The sequence below is a fragment of the Anoplopoma fimbria genome, chromosome 11 (genome assembly GCF_027596085.1).
Source record: "Anoplopoma fimbria isolate UVic2021 breed Golden Eagle Sablefish chromosome 11, Afim_UVic_2022, whole genome shotgun sequence".
Taxonomy (NCBI): Eukaryota; Metazoa; Chordata; class Actinopteri; order Perciformes; family Anoplopomatidae; genus Anoplopoma; species Anoplopoma fimbria.
The window spans coordinates 11,666,083-11,689,634 of record NC_072459.1 but is presented as its reverse complement, the minus strand read 5'-3'; the positions used below and the strand labels follow the sequence as shown (position 1 = coordinate 11,689,634).

The window sequence follows — 23,552 nt, the reverse complement described above, 5'->3', positions numbered from 1 at the left end:
CGGTTTTCGCTCTGGTGACCTGTCCCGACTTGTTTTATGGACAATGTCTCTATTGTTGAACTAGTTTCTTAAACAAGGCCACATGACTTAAAATATCAAGTGTCAGAAATTAGGCAACAAGTTTTTTTTTTTTTTTTTTACTCAGTCATCCCATGCAAAAAAAAATGATACAATTACTTTTTCACCAAAATGTCCATTTAATAAAACTTTGTTATTTAAATGAAAATAACATGTTTGTTTTGTACAGAATGATTTAACATGAACCAAAGGAGGAAAAACAACAACTTTTGAGAGTGTACAGTATGTGCATGATTATGTATGCTTTAGGCAAATAAATCACAGTCTGATAAATCAATCAATTGTTTGTACATTCATCATAAGAAAGGCTACAGTGCTGTAGAGGGCCACATTTGTCCTGGGAAGGAGACGATCCACGGACATACTGGCATTGTTTGTGTTGACTGGCATGTTCTCAAAACTCAAAACAGGACCCTTATTTTACAGTCCCAGCCTGTTGTTCTTCTACTTGTACTGAAGACGATTCTTTAAGGGTTGGATTTGTGTCTCAATGAGGAAGCAGCGAGTGCAGCAACTTCAACAGCGACTTGTATTGTAAACAAAATGGAACAGTGCAGTGTCCTCAAGAGCGAGTCTCTCAGTTTATATGAACTCCAAACCCTCATACTTCACATCCCCAATCTTGGTTTCAGGTAACAGGATGCGTCCGTCAATCGTGAAGGCCATGATGTACGTTGCAATCTTTCCTGCGTCCTCCTCTGACTTGAGAGCCAAAATGATCTGGTCGTTTGTATCTGGGACAAACTTGAAGGAGGAGAATCCGTGCGTGGGGTTGAGCGGACCCACTTGACTTACAATGATGTCCCTGAAATCCGACGAGCAGCTGAGGGCGAGGTTTGAGCCCCGACGCTCGTCCGCCGTCTCCTCATAGCGCTCCTTGCTGGCACGGCGAGGGAGGAAAACCAGCGCTGCAAGGTGTCGCTCCACACTGCTGACTCATGGATGAGATATCCTGCGGAGATTTAGAACAATACAGTGATGAGTAAACAAAGAGAAAGAAAAGTAAAGCAATAGCAAGCGGGACCAGATTTAACATCCTCACCTGGAGGCTCTATCCTTGCAGCCACCTTGAGAGATTTGTACACGGGAACCCAGTTCTCATGTTGTACGTCGCCTCTGAAGCCCACTACTTTCACCCACTCTGGGTTGTTGTTGACGAACTCGCCCGCGGTGGTGGTCCACTCTTTCCCCAGACCGCCGACGTACAGGTGTTTGTCCTTCACCGCCAGCCACTCGGCTTTGAACCCTATCGGGAGAATAGCAAATGACCGCATTAAAATAATCCATTACAAGCAAAAGACCTGAATTTAAGTACAAATTACAAAAGTATTATCAGTAGAATATGTTTAAAGTATCAATTAAAGCAAAAAAAATGGACGCTGTGACTCAAGTATTATTATACGTTTTAAGATTAACACATCGATGTGTAAGTAGTAGAATATCACTGATAAGCATTCACATTGTGTAGTCAAGTGGTATTCAAACTAGGATAAATGTGGGGGGTTGTGAGATGGTCAGAATAGGTTGTGATACACAAGTTTATGTCAACCTTTGGAGATTTTGGACTGAATTGTTGCCTTTTATTTTTTATTTTATTTTTTTATAATGGGTGCCTTTACCTTTAAGGGGCCTCAAACAGTTATTCACATGAAACAACAACTAACAAAAATAGAAATCGGAAATTCAGTGGGGTAAAAATATCGTATTTTCCTCTGAAATGGCGTGGAGTAGAGGTATTAAGTAGCACGGAATGGAAATACTCAAGTAAAATATTAGGATGTATTATGAGGCGAGTAAAACTGACCTTTGGCAACGCTGCCGTCGCCGTCAGGTAAGATGACCCAGGGCACAATCTTGTTACCATCAATGTGGTAGACAACGCCCGTCCTGTCATCGACGCTGTAGAGCTTCCCGTTGAACACCACCAGCTCAGACAGCTCCATGCCCCTCCCCTTCTCCGACAGGTGGCTCTCCAGCAGCACCCTGTCCGCATCCCACTCCACTGCCACCTTGTCACCTTTATGGGACACCAACAGATGACCCCGCCGCATGTAGCTGAACCACGTCAGCTTCTTGTCACTACGGGAGCTTGTGTCCAGGTCGGCAATGACTCCTATGCGGTAGCGGGTGCCCTGCGGCGTGCGCTCAGGGGAACTGAGCGGGTAGGTGTCATTGTAACGGAATTCAGGCTGCTGAGTGTCACTGAGAGAGACACTCCAGCCGTGTGAGTCGTAGGAGCGGGAGCGCAAGCCCGAGGTCATGTGCATGAAGAGCAGCAGAAGCAGCGCCATGAAGAAGGCCACCGTCACGATGGGCTTCCATTTGAGGCGGAAACGAGGGTCAGTGGGGTTGGCCATGGACGCCAACATAGGGAGGCCTCCGACAGAGATACGCAGAGGGTTCATGGGCTCATCCTGCTTGAGTGGAGTGAAGCCTGGGGGAGCAGGCATGGAGGACGGAGGCCCGGAGTGACCTAAAGAAAGACAGAGAGAGACGGTAAGTCCATGTAAAACAACAACAAAAAAACAAAAAACAGGGCAGCAGATTTAAAAAATATATTTTTTATTGATATACTGACAGTTGATCGATTGATGGAGTACGGCTTCTTCTTGTCTTCTAGCCGTTATTTAAGGTCCCAACATAGACTTGACCTGCTTCATCACCCTGCTTGGAGATATATTTCAAACTCGGGACACAGGACTCAGGCTAGATGGTTTTCACAGGATGAAGCACTGGTATATTTTTTATGTACAAAGCTATTCTTGGCAGGCAACCCATGTATGTTCTCAGTTTGTACCGCTTGATATAATATTTGGCAATTTTATAACCGCCCTCTCGGTCTTGGAAAAACTCACAGGCTAGACTCAATCTGGCTCATCTCTCTTACCAGTTTTTTTAAAACTAAAACCAACAGAAGATTTTACCACAACTGTTCTTGCTACAATGGACAACCATTTGGTCCAAATAGTTCTAATCCTGTGTTATATATCCACTTATCTTCATGCTAAATAAGGACATCGTTTTTTGAGTATTTTGTGATCAAAATCTCTCTTTTATTTTCCTTTAAAACATGAAAATAGTCTCTCTCTTCTCTCTCCCCTGTGAGCATGCTGTCCTGGTCTCTCTCTCCCTCTGTGTGTGTTTATTTACTTTCTAATACCAGTGTGAATGGTGTGCTTGAGCTTTGTCTCTTGTGTGTTTGTGTATTTTGTTCTCTTTCCAGGTCTCCGTGGAGGAGATGAGGTGCTATGGCTCAGATCTTATCTGTTTGTTTGTTACAATCTATCTATCATTTTTCATCCTGAATGTCCACACTGTAATTGTTCTATGTTGTCTATTCATTATTATACTGCTATCTATTCTGGTCTGTACGTTCTGAGGGAGGACCCCTGCTCTGTTGCTCTTCCTGAGTTTTTTCCCCCACTTTCTCCCTCTTTAAAAAAAATTAAAGATTCTTTTCATTTCTTTGATTCCTCCTAATATACCGCACCACTAACGCTAAAAATGCTCTAATTTACATTTCACTGTGACTTTAAAGTCAGACTATGTAACTTGAGTTCAACAGCAGCCACCGCTGTCCCAAGTGACAGGATAAAGTAAATACTAAAACTAAGTCGAACAATGGCAACAGTGTAGAAGAGTCATAAAGTCAGCAAACAGGTACAGTAAAGTCTGTTGTAGAGCAATATCTACTTAGAGTTTGCCAACATTTAGCTACCAAAACTACTCGTTGTACCAGTCTAAGTATGGCTGTTGCAGCAAAGCCCCTGAGTGTATTACCTTGAGCAGTGGTGTGTTTTATTTCCTATGAACTCAAATAATTGAATTTGCTAAGGATAGATTACGTTATTTGTTCTTTCAAAAGTGAATTTTTCGTCATTTACATGTTCAAACTAAACCGAATGGCTTGATCTAAATGTTACTTAATTCTTTAACACACAGAATGAGCAAAAAGAATGAATATCAGGCAGTGACTAGAGCCTATGTGTCTAAAAAAACTATGTGAGACTGTAATGTAAAGAAAAGGTAATTACATGAAAAACTTGCAAACAAATCTTTGAACAGATTATCTGAGGACAAAAATAACTGACCTGCCTACAATGATAAAACTCAATCTAATCCAATTCACATACTCTCCACGAAAATCCTCTGTTGGCCGATCAAATCTGTCGTCCCGGTGGCAGGCAGATTATTTATTTAAGCATACAATATTCCAAAACTGGTGTCGCTCACACGAGGGACTCTATTCAAGGTTAAACATTACTTGACAAGAATCAGGAAGTAGTCCGTTTTTTGCTTTGATGTGTATCAAGTAGCCACCTTGACAAAGGGATGTTGGGAGGAGCCATTAAATGACAAAGAAGGAATGACGTCTGTGAACAGGTAAATCCAGAAATACAATGGCAGCTGATGTGGCACAAGCCAAAGTCCTTCGTTGCTAGATAGTAGTGATAAAATGACAGAAAATAATCTTTAACCATTCTGATCACCGATTCTTCATTCAAATGATCTATCAAGCAGAATTCTCTACTGTCAGTATTATTTTGCTGTTTTATAATTTTGACAATTGAACATTTATGAATTTTGTGGAGTTGTTCAAAAAAAATTAAAAAGATCCTCTGGGACTTCCACCATCTTGACATTTTATTTTCATTTTGACTTTCACCATTTGAAACTGTTATTTAAAAGCATGAAAATAATAGTTAATTGCAGCTCTATATTATATAAAATCTCCCACTTTTTCCCTTTTTATGGCCTGTTGCAAACTCAAATTATAAGTCAATTTAGTGATGAGTTGATTGACAGAGAAAGTCAAATATTTGATGTTTGTAGCTTCTTAAATGCACAATTTTGCAGGTTTTCTTAGTCATACATTACAGTTTAATGGCCATCTTTCACTTTTTGACTGTTGGACGGACAAATCAAGACATTAAAAGACGCCACTTGGGTTCTAGGATAAAAAATATGAGGGTCGCCGGCTCCAAACGTCCCTAAATCTAGCGAGAAGGTCACCAAGAAGGCAACACTGACAGCACGTCCCTTCAGGCCTCTTTTCAAAGCCACTCCCGCAAAATTATCATAATGAACGTTAACAAAAAACACGACTATTGTTAGGACTCAGATTGTGGATGACCCCAGTGATTTGCAATGAGTGCACGGGCAGAATAGGTGCAGGCAGACAGACAGACAGGCAGCCTGTCCAATCATTACGTTTGTAGTAGTTGCAGACCTAGTTTAGTTAAACACATTCATTTTCATTTAAATTTACATAAGCATTTGCATAAAGGGCAAGTTGAGAAGTAGTGCAGATACTTCAGTTTAGCTCCTGAAAAGGGATAACTAAATGATTTGACATTGCTGGCAGAAAGGTCCTTAAAAGTCCTATTTTAAAACACAGGAAACTCTATTTCCTAATACTGATGTTTCATTTTTTAATAAAACACCCAACAAACTAATGTGGCCTTGTCCATCTACACTTGAGGGGTCACTACACCAGGCTCTGCAGAGAAGTGAACATTTACTCCAAAATGATTTCCAGGGACCTTTAGAATCGGCCCTCTGGAGCTCGTCACTCCTGCGGCCTAAACATGGCTGCGTTTCTCCGAAAGGAGCACAGAAGCTGAAAGGCTCTTTCATAAAAAGGGGCCCCGAGCCAAACAGCAGTCCATTATGGCAGAAACATCAGGGCCCGCACTCTGAGGCAAGCAAAACTATCCTCTCTGGAATACACCAACAAGTGACTGATGGTCATTACGTTTATAATAATAATAATATATTTATATGTTTTTGATTCTCATTTTGCCCAATTCACACATTCCCTGAAACAAAACAGGCTAACAGAAGGCTTACCCCTGCGTCTCCTCTTGCCAGAACGCTGATCCTGTGCCATCAGATCAACTTCACTGTCCTTAAAGAAGACCTCCACAACCCGCCAGGAGCTCTTTCTGCTCACAGATTATTTGCAGTGCAACCATGACGAAGGATTGCTACAATGCTTGTGAACTTTAACTAGACTCCGAGGATTATGTTCAAGTCCAAAGGGGCAAAGCAATACAATTCATTAAGTCTTCATTCATCATGGCAACCAAGGGCCAGGCACCAGAGGTTAGCGGGGGAAAAAAGGTGGGAAGACGCAAATCCTGCTGCCTTTCGAACGTTAAAAATAAACCTGCGGTGACTTTAGTATTTGAATCCTACATAATGGAGTTATTTCTGTAATGTGATCAGTACTCGGGTTCTGTGACTGGACTGAGGCCAGAGATCAGCTTGATAACACCAGCAGATTGGTTACATATTCAACATGGACTCTGCAAACAGAAATCCCCTTCAACCGCAGAAAGAAATGTTAATTACTGATTTAACGCCTTCTGATCTTTAGTCCAAAAATATGTTAGGAGTTTGACAAGTTAATTATTGACCAACAAGCAACTTCTGAGCATCTCAAAGTAACTCTCAAAGGTTTTACATAGTTCAAATTCATGAAACTCAGGTTTGGGAGGTATGACAATTTGCATAATAGGATGCTTTTGAAATGTGTCAACTGTCAGGTTTTGATACACAGTTCCCCTATTTGCATTACACCATCATTGGCAATAATAGAAATCAGTGAGCAATAAACATCAATATTTAAATTAACAGGATTATTGCATGAATCTGATACAAGTTCTTGAATGGACAAATATCTAATTATTTTTGGTGAATGTTTCTCAACTTTCAAAAAGGTTTGTTACATCACTATATTTTATATCAACAATCCTATCTAAAATGATATATACTCCGACAATGTTATCCATATCACCATCCAGTCATTTACTCCATCTACCAGTTGGTCAATAAAATAATGAAAAATGTCCAAGGTGGAGTCATACAAATATTTGCTAAGTACAAACACCAAATATTCACTTTACAATGATATGTAACAGAGTAAGTAAAGTAGAAAATCTGCACCTGGCACAAAAAATGTCTTGGCATGATTTTTTTTTTTTTAAATCAAATGAATAATAGATTATTATAATGTTAATTTTCTGTTGATAAACTCATCAATTGATCCACTTATTGTCCAGCTCTAGTATGAATTAGTGAAGATGTAACTTTGCAGCGTCTCAAGAGTGGTTCTCAAGGTAATTTTGCAAAACAGCGTGGCATAATGTGCAACACTGAAGAGCTATAATTTACAGAGTTGTCCCGTCCTGACCTGGTCCTGACAGAAGCCCCTCTAAAACGCAACGCTGCAGGGTATCTGATGTGAAGAGTGTGTATCTCTGCTCTGTGGCGCCATAAAGGATGACATCTGGAGAGGTGGGCTTCAAAGGAAACAGTTCAACGACACAGAGAGTGTGTCTTAAGCCCATAAATAGTTCACTTATTGCTGTAAGGAAGACTCCTAAAAAATATGCATGTCAAGGCACACCCAAACAGATGTGCATTAGACTAAGGACTTGAATGAAGGTGGTTTTACACAATGAAAACACACTGTATGATACAAAGATCTACAACAGCAATATGATTGTTTATTATTTATTTGCAGACCAGCTGGGACCACCTCAGAGGCCCCAAGTGGCCCCTTGGACATTCCCACTCTGCCATCTGCAGGCTTTTAATTTGCAAACCACTATGGACTGAATAAAGTGAGTTATTGGGTTTAGTATTCCAGAGCTTTTTAGTTCCCCCTCTCCCCTTTCACACAGACACCCCATTTGCATGTGTTTGTTTGTTTGTTTGTGTGTGTATATATGTATATATATATATATATATATATATATATATATATATATATATATATATACACATATTGATATGTATGTTAACTCGTAACCCCGTCCTGCCAGCAGCCCAGAGGTTAAACTCAGATGCCATCACAAATGGCTGCGTTCATGAGCGACCTGAAACCTTCCCTCGTTGCTTCTTTACTCACCGCAGATGTTAGATGTTCAGCTCGCAGTCCGCAGGTGGTTGAAGCTCAGATGTCATTCTTTTTATCGCTTCCTTCTTCGGCTCCTTCTCCTCCGTTCCCCGTTCAGCAGACTGCCTCTCATTACTTCCTGTATATACTGATGACGACGGCAGCGTGCACCGCTTGCGCGCCGCGCATGGAAGAAGGGTTGTCAAACGGTGCGTTCGGGTGCTGTTGGAAATTTGAAATGTGATTATATTAACCGAGTTATCTCTGTTTTTGAAGTGGCTGTGATGTGTAAGTCTGAAGAGGACAAGCTGAGCAGGACATATCATATACATATAGTAAATAATCTAGGTCCCACAATAAGATAAACATGTTATATTAGTTATATTACCAGAGTGAGGCTGTATACAATCTCAAAAAGATTATTCCTCAAACTGCCCAAGATTCAAAAGCAAAGAAGGAACATTTATGAGCCGTTTTAGCAGTGAGAAAGATAAAGTAGTTTTTGGAAAATATGAATACTTTCATCAGATAGATACTGAGTTAATATTAACCCCATGCCTGATGTTTTTCTGGATAGCAGAAAATGCAGGATACAAATTATGTTTTATTACTTTGCCAACAAATTAACTTTGTTTTGATGGAAGGAAAAGTCTTGTCTTTATATTTCAAAACCTTTCATATTTGAGGACAAAGTTTTCTTCACATGTGGAGGGATGTGGAAGGGAAATTCCTCTGTTCTTCCACAATGTCATCATTGTAATCACGTTAACTTCCCATATGTTTGATCATGCTGAATCTGATTATGTATACTTTGACCTAATGAATCCCGGCTCGATTGCTTAAACTAAAGAATTGTTGCTGACCTGGGTGTCATCAGAAGATGATAAGCAGGTTAATGAACCTTTTGTCTTTTTAACAAAGACATGCAAGGTACAAACTAAAAGAAGCAACCAGAGGGGGATGACCAGGCCAAGGTATACAGACAGAGAACTGCTTCTCCAGATTCTCCAGTTTTTAATACAAACATGCATTTTTTCAAACTTCATTAAATCTTTGGGTAAAAAATAAACAAAAAACATTTCAATCAACATTAAGGTGATTATTCCCTTTTAGTATTATTATTTTACAAACTGACTGTATGAACTTTCAGTAACTCAGAATCAAATAACTTATACAATGTCGGTTATAGTACATTCAGTACATCAGTAAGAATGTGCACAGGAGACAGCTTCATTTGTAATGGTCTTCTGTCAAATGTTCATTGTCTTTACATAGTTACGTGGTTATCTCCACAGTTCGCAGGTTTCATTCACCCACATAATCACTACTCAAATATTTGCCAAGGGAGCACAGCTCCGCACAGACTCCGGTTCACTCAAAAGGAGGAAATAAATTATGAGCTGAGTCAGAGGTTCAAAACGAGAACAGTTTTTATTTGGCAAACCCCGTGTGATACAGCATGTTGTATAAAGGCAATGGGGAATTATTGTAAAGCCATCGGGCAGTGAAACTGCAACACGTGCAAAGGTACAACTACAGTGTAAGAAAAGCAAGAGCATTAAGAAGTGTAGAAAAAAGATGATGGTTTGATTGTCATGTACGACTGAAAGATTTAAGATAATAAATATATAAATTTACCACAGCATCACTGAATTCCTGAAACCAAATTATAGATGAAACATTTGCTGAATTAGATATTTAATATAACTGATAATGAACTTAAAGAAGGCACATTAGACTTCTGCAGAGGTAGCTAATACAAATCAATGGTTTGGCTACCTTAAAATAAAAACAAAAACACCCCTACATACTAATACTAAATAATAACTGTGGAATTAATTAAAACGAATCTACAAATCTAGATCAGATATTGGTATTTAACTGCTTTAAAGAAATGAACCAGGCTTCTCAGTTCATTAAAGCCATTTTCAGTGGTTGATTATTAGAAAAGGAACAGAAACATGGCATCACAGTAGTTTTAGAGCACACATCTCATTCTCATTGCACCCATTGATTAAATAACATTGGTTTGTTTTGTCGTAAAAAATTAATCTAACTGAACTGTATCACTAAAATAATTTTGTTGAACTGCTGTATATGAATCTGACTAATAAAAAAAAATTAAAAAAAAATGTTAAATGTCATTAACAGTAACATATTCAAAAAGAATGCTTTTTTGTTCGTCTTAAAAATGCAAAGCAGATTTCTTGGCAACACAGTAAATCTTAAGTAGTTTGTCGATTGGTGCTTTGACATCAACAGTTTGCACTCAGAAGCTAAACTAGAGTGGTATTAAAGTAACTTTAGTTGGTTTGGTACAAAGACAACAGTGGCACGGTCATCCCATCTCTCACCAAGACAATCTCCTTTTAACCAAAAATAATATATATATTCCCAGAGATCCCATGCTCTGTGTGGCACCTTCAACAGCACAGCAAACAGCCACCTCAAAAAATGACAACAATGTTATGAAATAAAAATACTTCAGTGCAGCCAAAACATATGCAAACAAGTTCTGCAGGAAGTAAATGGGAGTGCAGAGAACAGAGTTGTAAATGAAACCATTGGCACACGTTTATTTTAAAAAAAGCAAACTCCTCCTGTTGGATTCATGTGTTTGAATCTCAGTCCTTTAATAAGCTGGAGGCTGATACTCTCCCGGCTGCTCCTGGCTCTGAGAGAAAGGCGACTGCTGGTAGCCTGTCGGGCCACTGCTGTTGTACGGAGCGGGCGGGTACGGGGTGCTGTGGTCGTTGGCTGGGTCTCTGTACTCCTGGTCAAATTCACTGACGCCTTGGCGGTACCTTCCAAGCGCAAAGTAGGATAATAGAGCCTGTTGAGAGAAGTTAAGAGTTAGAAAGTGGAGCTTTTACACGACTCTCTGGTAAATCTTTCAGCCAGCTGAGATGTGCGTTATCCTCTGGTTTTGTAAGTCAAATGCTGGTCACACATGGAGGTGATGATGAAAGGCTCACCCAAGTGATGATGGAGAAGAAGGAGAAGGCCACAACGGCTCGGGCTGCATCACCCGAGACATTGGCCAGGTCCTTGGTTTTGGACCACTGGTTGGTCAGGACACAGAAGCAGATGAACCACAGGAACGTCCAAGCCCCTGCTCCCCCGATGAAAGTTATTTGAAGCAGAAAGATAAGTAGTCAGGATTGAGATTAAATATTATGACAGCTTTAACCTAATCTTCTCACTTCCTGATTTTGGGGGACATGGTTCCTGTTTTCTAGGAGGAGCAGTGAAACATGACTCTCACCTGAGAAGCCCAAATCTCCTATCACGATAATTTTTCTCTCCTTGGCATTGCTGATCTGTGGAAAGTAGGCATCCAGCATGAGGAAGACGACACAAGCCAAGAAGGCCAGGACCCCGATTCCGACCCCGTAGCTGCAGGCGCTGTCGTTGGAGTTGAACATGCATTTGGTCTCTGCTTCACTTTGTGGGTTGATGTAGCCTTCTCCTGTGATGGTTGCAAACACCACAATGGAGAATAACTGCAGAGAAGGGACACACAGGGTTAACGCCACATGGAGGCAGTGAAGAAAATGCATGTTTCAAAGTCAAGCAGCTGAAGGGGCCGCGTGATTCTCGTCACATGATTCACATTACAAGAAAAGCTTTTGACATAAAAAAAAAAAAAAAAAAAAAAAAAAAACCCCAATTCAAACATCTGTCGAGACGGTTTCATTTCTTGATATGTTTTAGCACACTGAATAGGGCACTAAAAAAAAAGTGAGAGGCGCTGAGCAGATATTCTCTTTTACAAGCTTCTCGAGTGTGAGTTTGGACGAACAAGACGTTTGAAGATTTCACCAATAATGAAAAATAATTGTCAGCTCCCCTCTCTACATTTTTTATTTCACCGATACTGGCAAAACAATTACAAAATCTGACTGATATTGACATGTTTGACAGTTCAGGATTCCTCCTCACAGCCTGGGATACTGAGCTGTTTTTCCTTTTTCTACATCTAGACTCAACACAAAGATGAACTGTCAGGGCTCTTGAATATTTAAAAGACTGAACTTTGAATCTGCTGTCAAATCACACCTGTTTGAAAATAGCTTTTAGGTCAATTATATATATATAATTTCTATTGTGACTGTTTCCTATTTGATGTCTTATACTTTGAAGTGTGTGATATACATAAAGCCACCATTGCAGTATTAACTTTTCACCATAACAACTTAATCAAATTGACCTACAATGTGACACACTTGAAAACAGCTGTCAAATGAATAAGTTTAAATTCCTCTTTATCTCATCCACCATTCATAGCAGTATGCAACAATATTGCCAAACAAATCGTCCATCATCATCATCATCATCATCATCAGGTGGAGAGCAGTGAGCTGTTTAAGGTGACACAGCACTGGGCAGGCTAGTTCACCTGAGCTAACATCAACAAGTGCTGCAGAAGACACATCATAAGTTCACTTTTTGTTCTTTTATTTATGATTTCAACCTCACGGCCATGTCATGTCCGGTGCTGGCAGTGTAAAGAGTTAACAGGTGGCCGTATTGACTGATCTGTGTCGGCTCTGGCAGCGAACATATGTTACCATAAAAGAAAACATCGACGTGACAGCTGGCTAACTTTGCTGCTAACGTTTCCGTGGAGTCACTCACCCAGCTCAGGCAGCGCAAAATGGTTTGAGGCTGTTTTACAAAGTTGACCACATCAAAAGCGCCGCCAGCCAGCGAGGCCCCGTAAGCACTGCTCTGCATGGTTGTTGTCACCCACCCCAACACGCAAAAGAAAAAAAAGAAAATGTGAAAGATGTAAAGACGAGCTGGAGAAATCTTCCTGTCAAAGTTGGGACAGTTTCGATTTTATCAAAGTGCTTCCTGAAAAACTTTTCAAAGACCGCCCCCCCTTGTTCTGATGTGTTCAAGTGCTCCTCGTAAATTGCGGTACTATAAAATAATATAATCCTTTTTTTTTTTTTTTACAGGATTACAGCAGCATAGAGGATAGTGCAAACAAGAGACATAGTAAAAAAAAATAAGTATTATAAATAAGCAAATGAGCAATAAAAAAACAGTAAAGAATCCACAGTAACTGAAATATTATATATACAGACAGAAACTATTATAACTATTGTATTGCACAGTGTATTAGTGTATTAGTGTCATGTGGTCTACTGGGAGCAGAGCTGGCTGTGCAGCCTGACAGCAGCAGGAAGGAAGGACCTGCGGTATCTCTCCTTCACAAAAACCCTAAAAGGAAACATTTAAATGGCCTAAGTGTTGTTGTTTTTTTGTAACACTAGGTGGCAGAAAAGACTTTAAGCCACCAAGTGGACAACACATGAGGCTACGCGCTGATGAAAACATTCAGGGTTAGGGTTATTTGTTTTACAAGGTGCAAAAGGTTCATTCGTTTGATTATAAACCGTGTTGGAATAAGATAAAATAGAATTATCCTTTATTAGTCCCGCAGCGGGGAAAGTTACAGGATTACAGCAGCAAAGAGGATAGTGCAAACAAGAGACATAGTAAAAAAAAACAAGATCAAAATAAGTATTATAAATAAGCAAATGAGCAATAAAAACCCCCAGTAAAAAACAGTAAAGATGTTACCAACAACACAACAACCTAACAATGAAACCATACAGATGGACTCAAACCATACAGATGGACCCAAATTCAAAATGAGTGATCCCTTCTAACTGTAGGCCTACTAGTAATGTTTTCCATTATTGCTAATTTCAGATAGTTAAAAATAAATAAATGTAATGCGTTGTTGCAGTTCTTCAATGTTACCACTGGAGGGCAGTGAACACTCATTATTCTAAATTCGCTCAGGTCAAACGTCAACTCCACTTTTCATCAAAGGAGACACAATACCATATTGATACTTCCATTGAACTGTTCCAATTTGTAAATACTTTGTATGTATTTATTTGTTTATTTAATAAGTCCCCATGACCCATAGTAGAAGGCATATTTAAATAATTGAACCTTATCAGATGCAGCAGATGACTTGGCACCCAATGCAAATTAGAGACAGCTGTGTGCTGCCAGAGAGAGAGAGAGAGAGAGAGAGGAAGTCTGTATGATGTGTATAGGCAATTAGTTAAAAATAGACTGCCACAATGTGAGATTGAGCGGTTATCACGCTGTTCTGTGTGTGAGACTATGTGACAGATGGTGAGACTGAGCCGCTGGAAGCTTTTTGTTTGCAGTACAGAGATCATCAAGGACCATGGCATACAGTGTCAACATTTGTCAAATGGATTCTAGTTCAGAGTCTGACTTTGAGTGAGTCCTCTTTATTTAAGAGTTGCTTTAGTTTTTGTCGTTTATTGCCATTCCCTCTGCATCTTTCCGCTTGAGTGGGCTACTGCACTGTGTCTTCATTTTGTCTTGTGTTGTAGCTGTGGAATCAACGTTGATGTCGAACTCATTTTGTCTTACTGATCAACTAAATTGTAGTTTTATTTTCTATTCTATCTTTAATTTACACAAGTCATCTTGATGTTCGTTTTAAGTCCATGCTCTTAACCATAGTTTTCACAGATTTTAGATTGAAGCATCTTTTGTCTGAATTAAAAAAACTTACTCTTTAGTATTTTGAACTGGAAAGCATTAAGAGACTTTAAAGCATCAGAATTGCGGTAAAAAGGTGTTCTGTGAAATGAGGAATCTCTTTGTTGTAATTCACCATGAAAAAAAAGCTACATTTATATACACGTTACTGTACTGAGGCTGCTTGAGGCCAAATCCTTTGGGACTCTGGCTCATTATGGTTGCTCTCCCTTTAGGTCCATTGGAGAATGCGGACCAGGTCTGGACACCTTTGAGCTCTTTGGAAAGGCAGCTGCCAGCACCCAGGGTCACATGAGAGGTGATACACCCGACGGGGAGCAGATGACCTCTCTGCAGAGGCATCACTGGTCGGCTGCTACTTTAAAGGTCCTCTCCGCAATGCCCAGTCGCACTGCTGGTGAGATGAAACCTTCTTCTAATTATTTGTTGACAATGTTCATAAACACATTTAAACTACTGAACTGATTGTTCTTGTCCACACAGGGATGAATAGCGCTGCAGTGATTCCACGTCGTGGCAGAGAGTCATCACAGCCACAACGACACCAGGCCTCCTCCTGTTCTCCTCACCCCTCCAGAACAATCCAAGATGACCTTGAAGAGGCAGATATGGAGGAAAGCAGTACTGAAGGTGAACAGGAAATGCAAAGCTGTTAACTATTGCTGCCGTTTTAAATGAGTCATCTTGCTCTCCGGTGTCTGCTGCAGCAACCTCGTCTCTCAATGTAGCAATAAAATGGTTGTTTCCAACTTTTGGTTCACAGAAAACAAGAAGCAGCAGCTGGTGCTCGTCCTCAGAGGCCTCTCAGCGAGCGAGGCCATGCGCAAGCTGCGAGCCACGCCGCTCAGCCTGGGCGCTAAGATGGACGTCAGGTAAAATGTGGCTCTGAGAACATTTAATGGCCTGCAAAATAAAGCACTGTGGTAACTGTTTGGCCCATCTGTTATCAGGCGACTTGCTTTCAGCGCCGTGGCGGAGAGTTCACTCATGAGCAGAAATATACCATGCTATAGACGTCTAAGCTTGTACATATCTAGGGTGAGTACACACTATGTGCTACACAAGGTATAAACCACTTTAGTTTGTGTGTATCAGTCCTCCACTCGTGGCTTTCTCCCCTCAGACTTGGCGTCATTGCCAGTTCAGCTGCCTCCCCGTCCTCACATCCATCCAGTTGTGGCATTCACCCATGAAGAGACTGAGCGGGCGCTTCGGAACCGGGGTGCTTTCCTACTTCCTGTTCATCCGAACCCTCCTGCACTTTAACCTCCTTCTCTTCATCATCTTTGGCCTGTTCCTGGTCTTCCCTCAAGCCGTCAACCCTCCTCCTCCTCCTCCTCCTCCTCCTCATGGCTCTCATCTCGACACTTTCACTGGCCTTGAGCTTCTCACGGGAATGGTACGATACATCACAGCAGAACTTAAGTGAGAATTTTCTGAGGCAATCTCTTGATTCAAAAATCGTATGTTGTGTCTCGCAGGGTTACATCTCTCAGAGTGTGATGTTTTACGGCTACTACTCCAACACCATCCTCAAAACTTGTGAACCTGAATCACCAGGTTGTGACAAGCCCAGGACAATGCCATACAGCATACCTGCGGCCTATTTCTTTACCATCGCCATCGCCTTCTTCATTATTTGCATCATCCTCGTGTACAGGTTGGACCACAAGTTATATCCTTACACATGAATACTCCCTTTACTTCATCTGATTTGTGTATTTTATGGCTATATTGTTCTCCTTCAGCATATCCAAGTCCTTCGGGAGAAGTTTACAAGTCCTCAAGTCTAATGGAAACCTGGCTGTAAAAGTTTTCTGCTCCTGGGACTTTAAAGTCAGCAAGAACACATCTGTCAAACTGCAGTCTGAGAAAATCAGCACTCAGCTCAAAGTATGCAATGTCCTGAATATTCAATTATACTCACTAAAGTGTGAAAATTGTTCTAAATATAATAAAGATGATGATTACACATTTCCTTTCCAAACAGAAGCATCACTGTGAATCGTTTCAAACATGAACAAACTGGCTACGCTTGCTTCTTTAAAAGCATTCAAAGCAGGCCGTTAACTTTGAACCTCAGCGAAAGACATGATTAAGTTCAATGTGACATGTTTGTTCACACTATCTCATTTTTGCAGAACTGCTTTGCACACAGGAAGCTTTTTTAATAACGCATTTCCACAACCCAATGTGCAGGCACCTTAACATTCACAAAGAGGCCAAAGAATGACATTTTCTTATGAAGGAAGGATATTCAAATATCCTGTTCGAAACATAATCAATAGCAGGGCTGATCACAGCTTTAACACATTGTGAATGGGTTTAATCTAATGATGCTGGCTTGACCTTACAAACTGCTGCTTTTCCAACAGGAGCTGCTGTCTGAGATGATCCGTGGAGAAGATAAGAAGAGCTGCATGCATCGACTCGGCCGCGTAATGGTGCACCTGATTGCGTGGACTACGTGTCTGGCCTGCATCTGTATGGGTGCCATGGCAGTCCACTTTTTGTCAGAGGTTAGAGGGAACTGTGCAACAACTACTGTGCAGCCACACATGACTGCACGCTTTGAGCAGCTACAGGGCCCTTGTGACATTTTCTCACTAGCTTACCACAAAACTGGCTCTGATAAATAAGCACTTTCCCACCAGTTTACTTCTCCGTTTACTTTCCTGGTTGATGTTAACACATTTTTTTTGGGTCTGCTGCTGCTTTACAAAACTGCCTTGCATGAAAATCCCCAAAACACGATCCGGTTTGAGATATGATTGAGTATATTTAACATAGTGGTTCCCAAACGTTTTACATCTCTGGAGAAATCCTGCAACCCAGCCTCACATGCCAACTTTAATCAACTGGTGAAAATACTGAGGAAACTTGTAATAGTTGTATTTCAATGACATAACATTATCAAAAACATGTGCTGCAGTTTATGTTTGCGATGTTTCTCATAATTTCCTGTTGTGCACATTAAATATGCAAGTTAAACTCTGCCCCAAAACTGCCAGAGTCTCCTGATGTATTGCTAGTGATGTTGAGAGCAAGATGGTCTTCCTCATATTTTAGATCAGACTAGTCTGATCTAAAATATGAGGAATAAAATACCAGTCTTTTCTTCATATTTGCATCTTTGTCGTTCCCAAATTAGTCCGATTCAGAGGCCTTTTTCACAGCAGACATTTGGAAAAGCAAAGGTGGAACAAATAGTATTTATGATGTTGCATTCCAGCAATTATTGCAATTCAATCCAGCCATCAATAAAGTCGAAACTGCTGTGGGAAAGTTTAATTCAACTCTAATTTCACTCCATGTCCCCCCCTCCTGGTCATGTGGTCTTGATCTAAAGCTCTAACTATGATTTGTCCATTCCTTCGCAGACTGCCATTAACCAGAGGCCTTTCAAAGAAATGGAGCTGCTGCTCTTGTCTGCAGTGGTATCCGGCTTTAACCTTTTACTCCCCGGCTTCTTCAACCTGTGTGCTTGGCTAGAGAATCATGACTCACCCAGTGTTCGCGTCTATGTCTCCATCTTCAGGTGAAAAGTAGAAGAAAAAACGAAATGCACAATCAACCACACCATCTTTTAACAGAGACGATTCACGTAGAATACATACAAAGCAAAGCTAGACTTGACAAGCATAGGCCAACAATAAGCATACAACTTAACTGTTTATTGATGTTTATTGAATATAAATCTATTAGTTACACTGCACTTAAAACTGTTTTAGTATATACTATGTATATACATTTTCTCTTCAATTATTGTTTTATCTGCATTTTCATTCTCTCTTTTTGTGGCATTTAAGTTAGAAAGAAAATAAGGAGCACATACAAAAGTGGGAAACCATTTCATCAACAATTAAATAAGATGCAGTAAAAAAAAGTCCCAATTATCTTAATTTCTGTACATAAAACCACAATCTTATCTTTACCATTTCATTTACTCAGTTGTGTGAATCAGGAGCGTTCAATGCCTTATATTAAATATAGAAGATTTAATTACAGCTTCATTAGTTTCACTCTATGAAGTCTTATTGTTGTGGGAGAATATTTATGTAACATTTTTCATTGTTTTTTCTATATAGATCATGCAAATAAATAAGATAAGATAAAATAATCCTTTATTAGTCCCACAGCGGGGAAATTTGCAGGATTACAGCAGCATAGGGTATAGTGCACACAATAAAAGAAAAGACAAGATAAAAACAAATAATTACCTATTGTTCAGACCAGACGTTTAAAGACGTATACAAAATGTTTTAAGACACAAACAAATACCCAAGATGTCTCCCGCTTCACTGGAGATATTTTCACGTCCATTCTCTGTGTTTGTTAAGTGGAGGTTTTTCAAGTTTCTGCATTCTGCATTTGCATAATGTGCAAATTACACGACTTGCTCCCGAAATAGTTGTGATGAAAGCAACTTCTAGCATTGTGTGTCATTCTTCTCAAATAGGAATTTTCACCATTATTTCCTCAGAAACCTATTGTTAAAGGTCAGTATTGTTGGAGTACTGTGTTTCCGCTGGCTTGGGAGAATTGCTGTGGAACCAGAAAGTCATGATTTACAGGTAACAAACTTCCTCATATTCATGGAGTTACTGTAACTGGATTTTGTACACTGCTGTACTGTCCATTTCTCACCTCAGGTGGCAGGCCGCCAGCGTTTTTGTTTTTTTCCCCGCAACTCCTGTGTACAAACAATAGAAGAAAAAAATCCCCTCCACTTCTCAGGAAAGAGGATATGCATTATGATATAGGCTACATTTAACTAAAGCAACAATAAATAAAATGTTGTGTGTTGCTCTTTTTAATAAGTAGGGCCAAAAGTACTTAATATATGAATGCAGCTTTACCCATTTTACCCCCTTATTGGCGGCCCTGATTAGGAGACATTAAGTGTTTGGTTGTGACCTCATGATCCCTTATATGATGTGATCTTTACATCTTTATGTTTCTGTTGTCCTCAGTGTTGGGAGAGCTTTGTGGGGCAAGAACTGTACCGCTTGCTCCTGATGGACTTTGTCTTCACAGTGCTTTACACTATTTTGGGAGAGTTCCTGTGGAGGCAAGTTGGCGCTTTTGCCACAAATCATGTAACTTGATTATTTTGTTTTGTAAATCCATTCCCTCAACATTGAGCGTCTTCCCTCTGCTGTAGGCTCTTCTCTAAGAAAATACTGAAAAGGAACAGGATGCCAGTGTTTGACATTGCTCGTAATGTGCTGGAACTCATATACGGACAAACCCTTACTTGGTAATTACACCACAAAGCTAAACCCATCACTTATTTAACAAAAACAAAAAGTGAATAAAGCATTAATGGTCTTCAGTTCTTCCCAGGCTCGGGGTTCTGTTTGCGCCTCTGCTTCCTGCAGTCCAGATCATTAAACTGTTTGTGTTATTTTACATGAAGAAGGTTGGTACAGGAGGTCTTGTTTCGTCATCACACAAATACTCATTTGCGTGACAAACTTCACATTTTTCATGTTTTCTTTCCAGAGCAGTCTAATGCTCAACTGTCAGGCTTCCAAAAAGCCCTGGAGGGCCAGTCAGATGACAACCCTTTTCATCTCTCTTTTGTGCTTCCCCTCGTTTCTTGGCGCTGCTGTGTCTGTGACTTACACAATTTGGACGTGAGTGGAACAAACAATGCCCCCTCTCTTTTTAACTGTGATGCTCACACGCTGTTTCCTCACTTAAGGCATTTGTAAATTCCACAACCTCGCACATGTCTTTTAAGAATACACTTCAAGCATACTGTATGTTGGATGTAAAATACAAATCTGTGGTTAAAGAGTCACATTTCAGTTTTAGTGTCAGGGGGTTTACATCCGAGTTCTACACATTTTACCAGATATTAATCTTACCCTTTTAGAATATGGCTGGGGCTATATATTCTGTGTGCTTTTATTGTCACAAATTCAGTGCTAAGACCAGAACCAACAATTATTTTTAACTAATAGCCAGTGTTTGTTTGGTCTAGTTAGTTCCTTTGTGCCGTAGTTATCCATAATTGAGAAAAACACATCAATTGGCATCCCAGTCTCACTGGGTGACATGTTCGTTCACTATGATGAGTCAACAATGTGTATTAATCCAGTTGAAAGTAGTGCCAAACAAATACAGAATTTGTTCTTGTTAGATTTGAGTTTGCTTAAAGCTACAGTGCCGAGATGTTATAATGGTAATAATAATTATGTATTACTTTTTAAAAATGAATCTGTTTATTTCTGACCCATTTTAGAAGGATTAGTTTGACATTTTGGGTGAGGGGATTGATATTACTCATCTATGGTAATGTCAAACTATTCCTTTTAAAAATGTATGTCTTCAATAGAAATGAATGGGCTTGGGAAAGTATTGCATGATGGACTAACGCATTGTTGGTTTTGCTCTTTTTACGTGATCTGTTAACACTTTAAGAAATACAGAATAAACCTAGCTAACCTCAGCTTTGAAGCCAATGTACTTTGAAAAAAAGCTGTGATTGTCCAAATACTTACAAACTGCCCATATCTTCAAAATCCATCCGTCTGATGTCCTCAGGATTAAACCCTCATCAAATTGCGGCCCCTTCAGGAACCTCACCACAATGTTTCAGTCAGGGCAGCTGTGGGCACAGGAGCTGGAGAACGCTCACCCGATCCTGTCTTGGCTGAGCTGGGCCTACAACGCTCTGCTGGAGAACCCACTGTTCTTATTCCTCGCCAGTGGAGTCTTTCTGTAAGTGGTGACATGATGATGTTATCATTCATATGGTTTGTTTATTTCTGTTATTTATTTTTCAAATGTTGTGTATTTTGGTGGTAATGCTGTTAACAAAAGTGTCTGCCTTCCAGAAATATTTATTTATAACTGTGTCTGAATGTTTATGCTCTTCAAATTTTACCCCTCATGCTTTCTATTTTTTTCAGATTGGTGATATATTTTCACACTCAAGTTATTGATGGCCAAAGGAAGGTCGTCAGTCGGTTAGAAAAGCAAATTGAAAATGTATGTTTTATCAAACAAGAGTCTATACAGCCATGCTAGCGGCCCTGTGAGGCTTCACTTAGACTTTGAGCCAAATGCTAATGTTACGTTAGCAACTTTCAATGTCAATCCTAACAAATTTACACCATTGTAGAGTAGCATGTTAGCATGCTTACTTTTGCTCTATCAGTCAATTTACAGCTATATCGGACAAATTAATATTTTGACCTGATGATGACGCTAGAGGAAAAAATGAAGGGAATAGTAAAAAAATTACAATTCATCCTGAGAGAGACACAAATGGTAATCAATATTTTAGATTGAGACTAGGCAAATCAGTGACCTTCTCTCGGTCCTAGAAGAAAAATATTAATTATTTGGGCGCCACAAGTATTTGTACCAAACTCCATATCAATCCATCCAATAGTTGTCAGGACTGTCATAAAGAAAATGAAAAAAATGGTGGTGCTAGAAGTAAAGTCAGGACATCAACAAAGTTAGTAGGATTCAGTGTCTTGTTACCGTCAATCTTTGTACCAAATGCCATGGAAATCCATCAAACTGTTGTTTTGACATTTGCTAGAATGTCTAAAAATCAATGACGCATGTGCAGTATGTTGATTGATCTTCATGTATCTTGTGTATATTTCCTCTTGTGTACAGGAGGGTAAAGACAAAAAGTTTCTCATCACCAATTTGCAAGCGCTTTATGAACGGAGTGGTCTGGTTTCCCCTCATAGATAAGGTGGGTAGTTTAAATACTGTAACCTCTTTGTGGTTGAAAGACGGCTTCTTTGTTTGCTCACTTTTCAATCACCTCATTTATAATTCGTAAATAAGGTGAGAACACTGTCTTCCATATAAAAAGTCTTTGCCTTTTTTTTCTCCCCCCAGACTGTGGCTGAACAACATTCACAACAAAGGCTGTTGTGATGGAAATATATGATCTTATCAGTGATACACATCTGTGCTGTGATAGATGGTTGGCAGCATTATTAGGAAATCTGGAATGTCACCAACAAGCTAGCATGAGAATGAAACTCAAAGCAAAACCAGTAACAGGATTAACAGTGTTATTTTCAGATTATAAACTCGATAAAGTTTAAATGTAAATGAACTGGAGGAACACAAAGTAATCATTGCTGTATGCACTGTATTTTATTTATTTATACATATAGCACCTATATTTTTTTTGTCACTCTGGTAAAAGTTTATTAAAAAATGATCTTGAAGGTGTTGTCTAGAAAATAAATTACTTTGAACACATCAGTATCTGTGTTTTTGTATGAGGAACCCTCTTCATGTGTTTTTGGCAAATTAGACAATAGCAACTGTCCCCTTATTTGAAAAATATGTATCTGATTTGTTCAAACACTGCAGGTATTCCTCCAAGCCATTCACCTGAACACATACAATTAATCAGAACGTTTCTTGCATTTTTTTAATACAGATTTTGCACTTTGTCATGATGTTTCCCATAAAAAATGGACTACCACAGTAAACACGTATGGCATGTATGTTACAGGTGCAATAGAAGGAATTCAAAGCAATAATATGCATTAAGTTCATCCAGCAGAATGGGGGAAAAAAACACCCCCACAATATATAGCTATCAACCTGACAAATGAACGCTGCTTTTTGCAGCTGTGTCCTAAATTTCCATAAAGCACACATTACAGAAAATGTTCTATAAACACATTCAACTTGAAGTTATGTAAAACATGTTGAGAAGAAAAAAATCGGGACAGTGATACATCAACATCATGCAGCAAATGTGACAAATAACTATTTAACTGGTAAAGATAAAGAGATAAAGTCGGAATGGAGAGGGAAGTGGGATCCTTTTGCATATTTTGGCAACGTCTGGTGACTTGCTTTATGTCCCGTGAGTTTGTTTTATCAAAATCATAAGGGCTTCACATAACAAAAAGCGGGTAAACATGTTAAACTGCAGATGAGCATCTGATTTACTTGTAGCCTCAAACCCCAATGTGAGGTCACACAACAAAGTGGCATGCTGCTTAGTTTGATG

General features: G+C 39.7%; 3 protein-coding genes across 5 annotated transcripts; 1 reads left to right on the top strand and 2 right to left on the bottom strand.

Annotated features, from left to right (window-relative positions):
* Positions 1–179: 179 nt before the first annotated feature.
* Positions 180–6,060, bottom strand: cant1a (calcium activated nucleotidase 1a). The gene is given in 5 exon segments (XM_054607772.1): positions 180–980; positions 983–1,030; positions 1,121–1,324; positions 1,883–2,551; positions 5,929–6,060. Coding segments are annotated over 5 exon segments (1,281 nt in total). The 5' UTR covers positions 5,969–6,060; the 3' UTR covers positions 180–660.
* Positions 6,061–9,393: 3,333 nt separating this feature from the next.
* syngr2a (synaptogyrin 2a) lies at positions 9,394–12,834 on the bottom strand. Its single transcript, XM_054607773.1, has 4 exons — positions 12,620–12,834; positions 11,247–11,484; positions 10,957–11,093; positions 9,394–10,814 (listed from the first exon to the last, which is right to left on the bottom strand). The coding sequence occupies exons 1-4, from the start codon at positions 12,716–12,718 to the stop codon at positions 10,614–10,616; spliced, it is 675 nt and encodes a 224-aa protein (XP_054463748.1). The 5' UTR covers positions 12,719–12,834; the 3' UTR covers positions 9,394–10,613.
* Positions 12,835–14,027: 1,193 nt separating this feature from the next.
* On the top strand, positions 14,028–22,777 carry LOC129098179 (transmembrane channel-like protein 6). Of its 3 annotated transcripts, none has more exons than XM_054607164.1 (19): positions 14,028–14,254; positions 14,758–14,939; positions 15,026–15,172; positions 15,306–15,414; positions 15,493–15,580; positions 15,666–15,941; positions 16,024–16,202; positions 16,291–16,435; positions 16,918–17,061; positions 17,923–18,080; positions 19,002–19,116; positions 19,516–19,613; positions 19,707–19,802; positions 19,889–19,964; positions 20,048–20,181; positions 21,095–21,271; positions 21,463–21,541; positions 22,184–22,265; positions 22,415–22,777. In XM_054607164.1, the coding sequence occupies exons 1-18, from the start codon at positions 14,199–14,201 to the stop codon at positions 22,262–22,264; spliced, it is 2,340 nt and encodes a 779-aa protein (XP_054463139.1). In that variant the 5' UTR covers positions 14,028–14,198; the 3' UTR covers position 22,265; positions 22,415–22,777. The 3 variants fall into 3 exon arrangements, with proteins under 3 accessions (XP_054463139.1, XP_054463141.1, XP_054463140.1); XM_054607165.1 differs by having other exon boundaries at positions 14,029–14,254; positions 19,026–19,116; XM_054607166.1 differs by lacking the exon at positions 21,463–21,541.
* Positions 22,778–23,552: the final 775 nt, after the last annotated feature.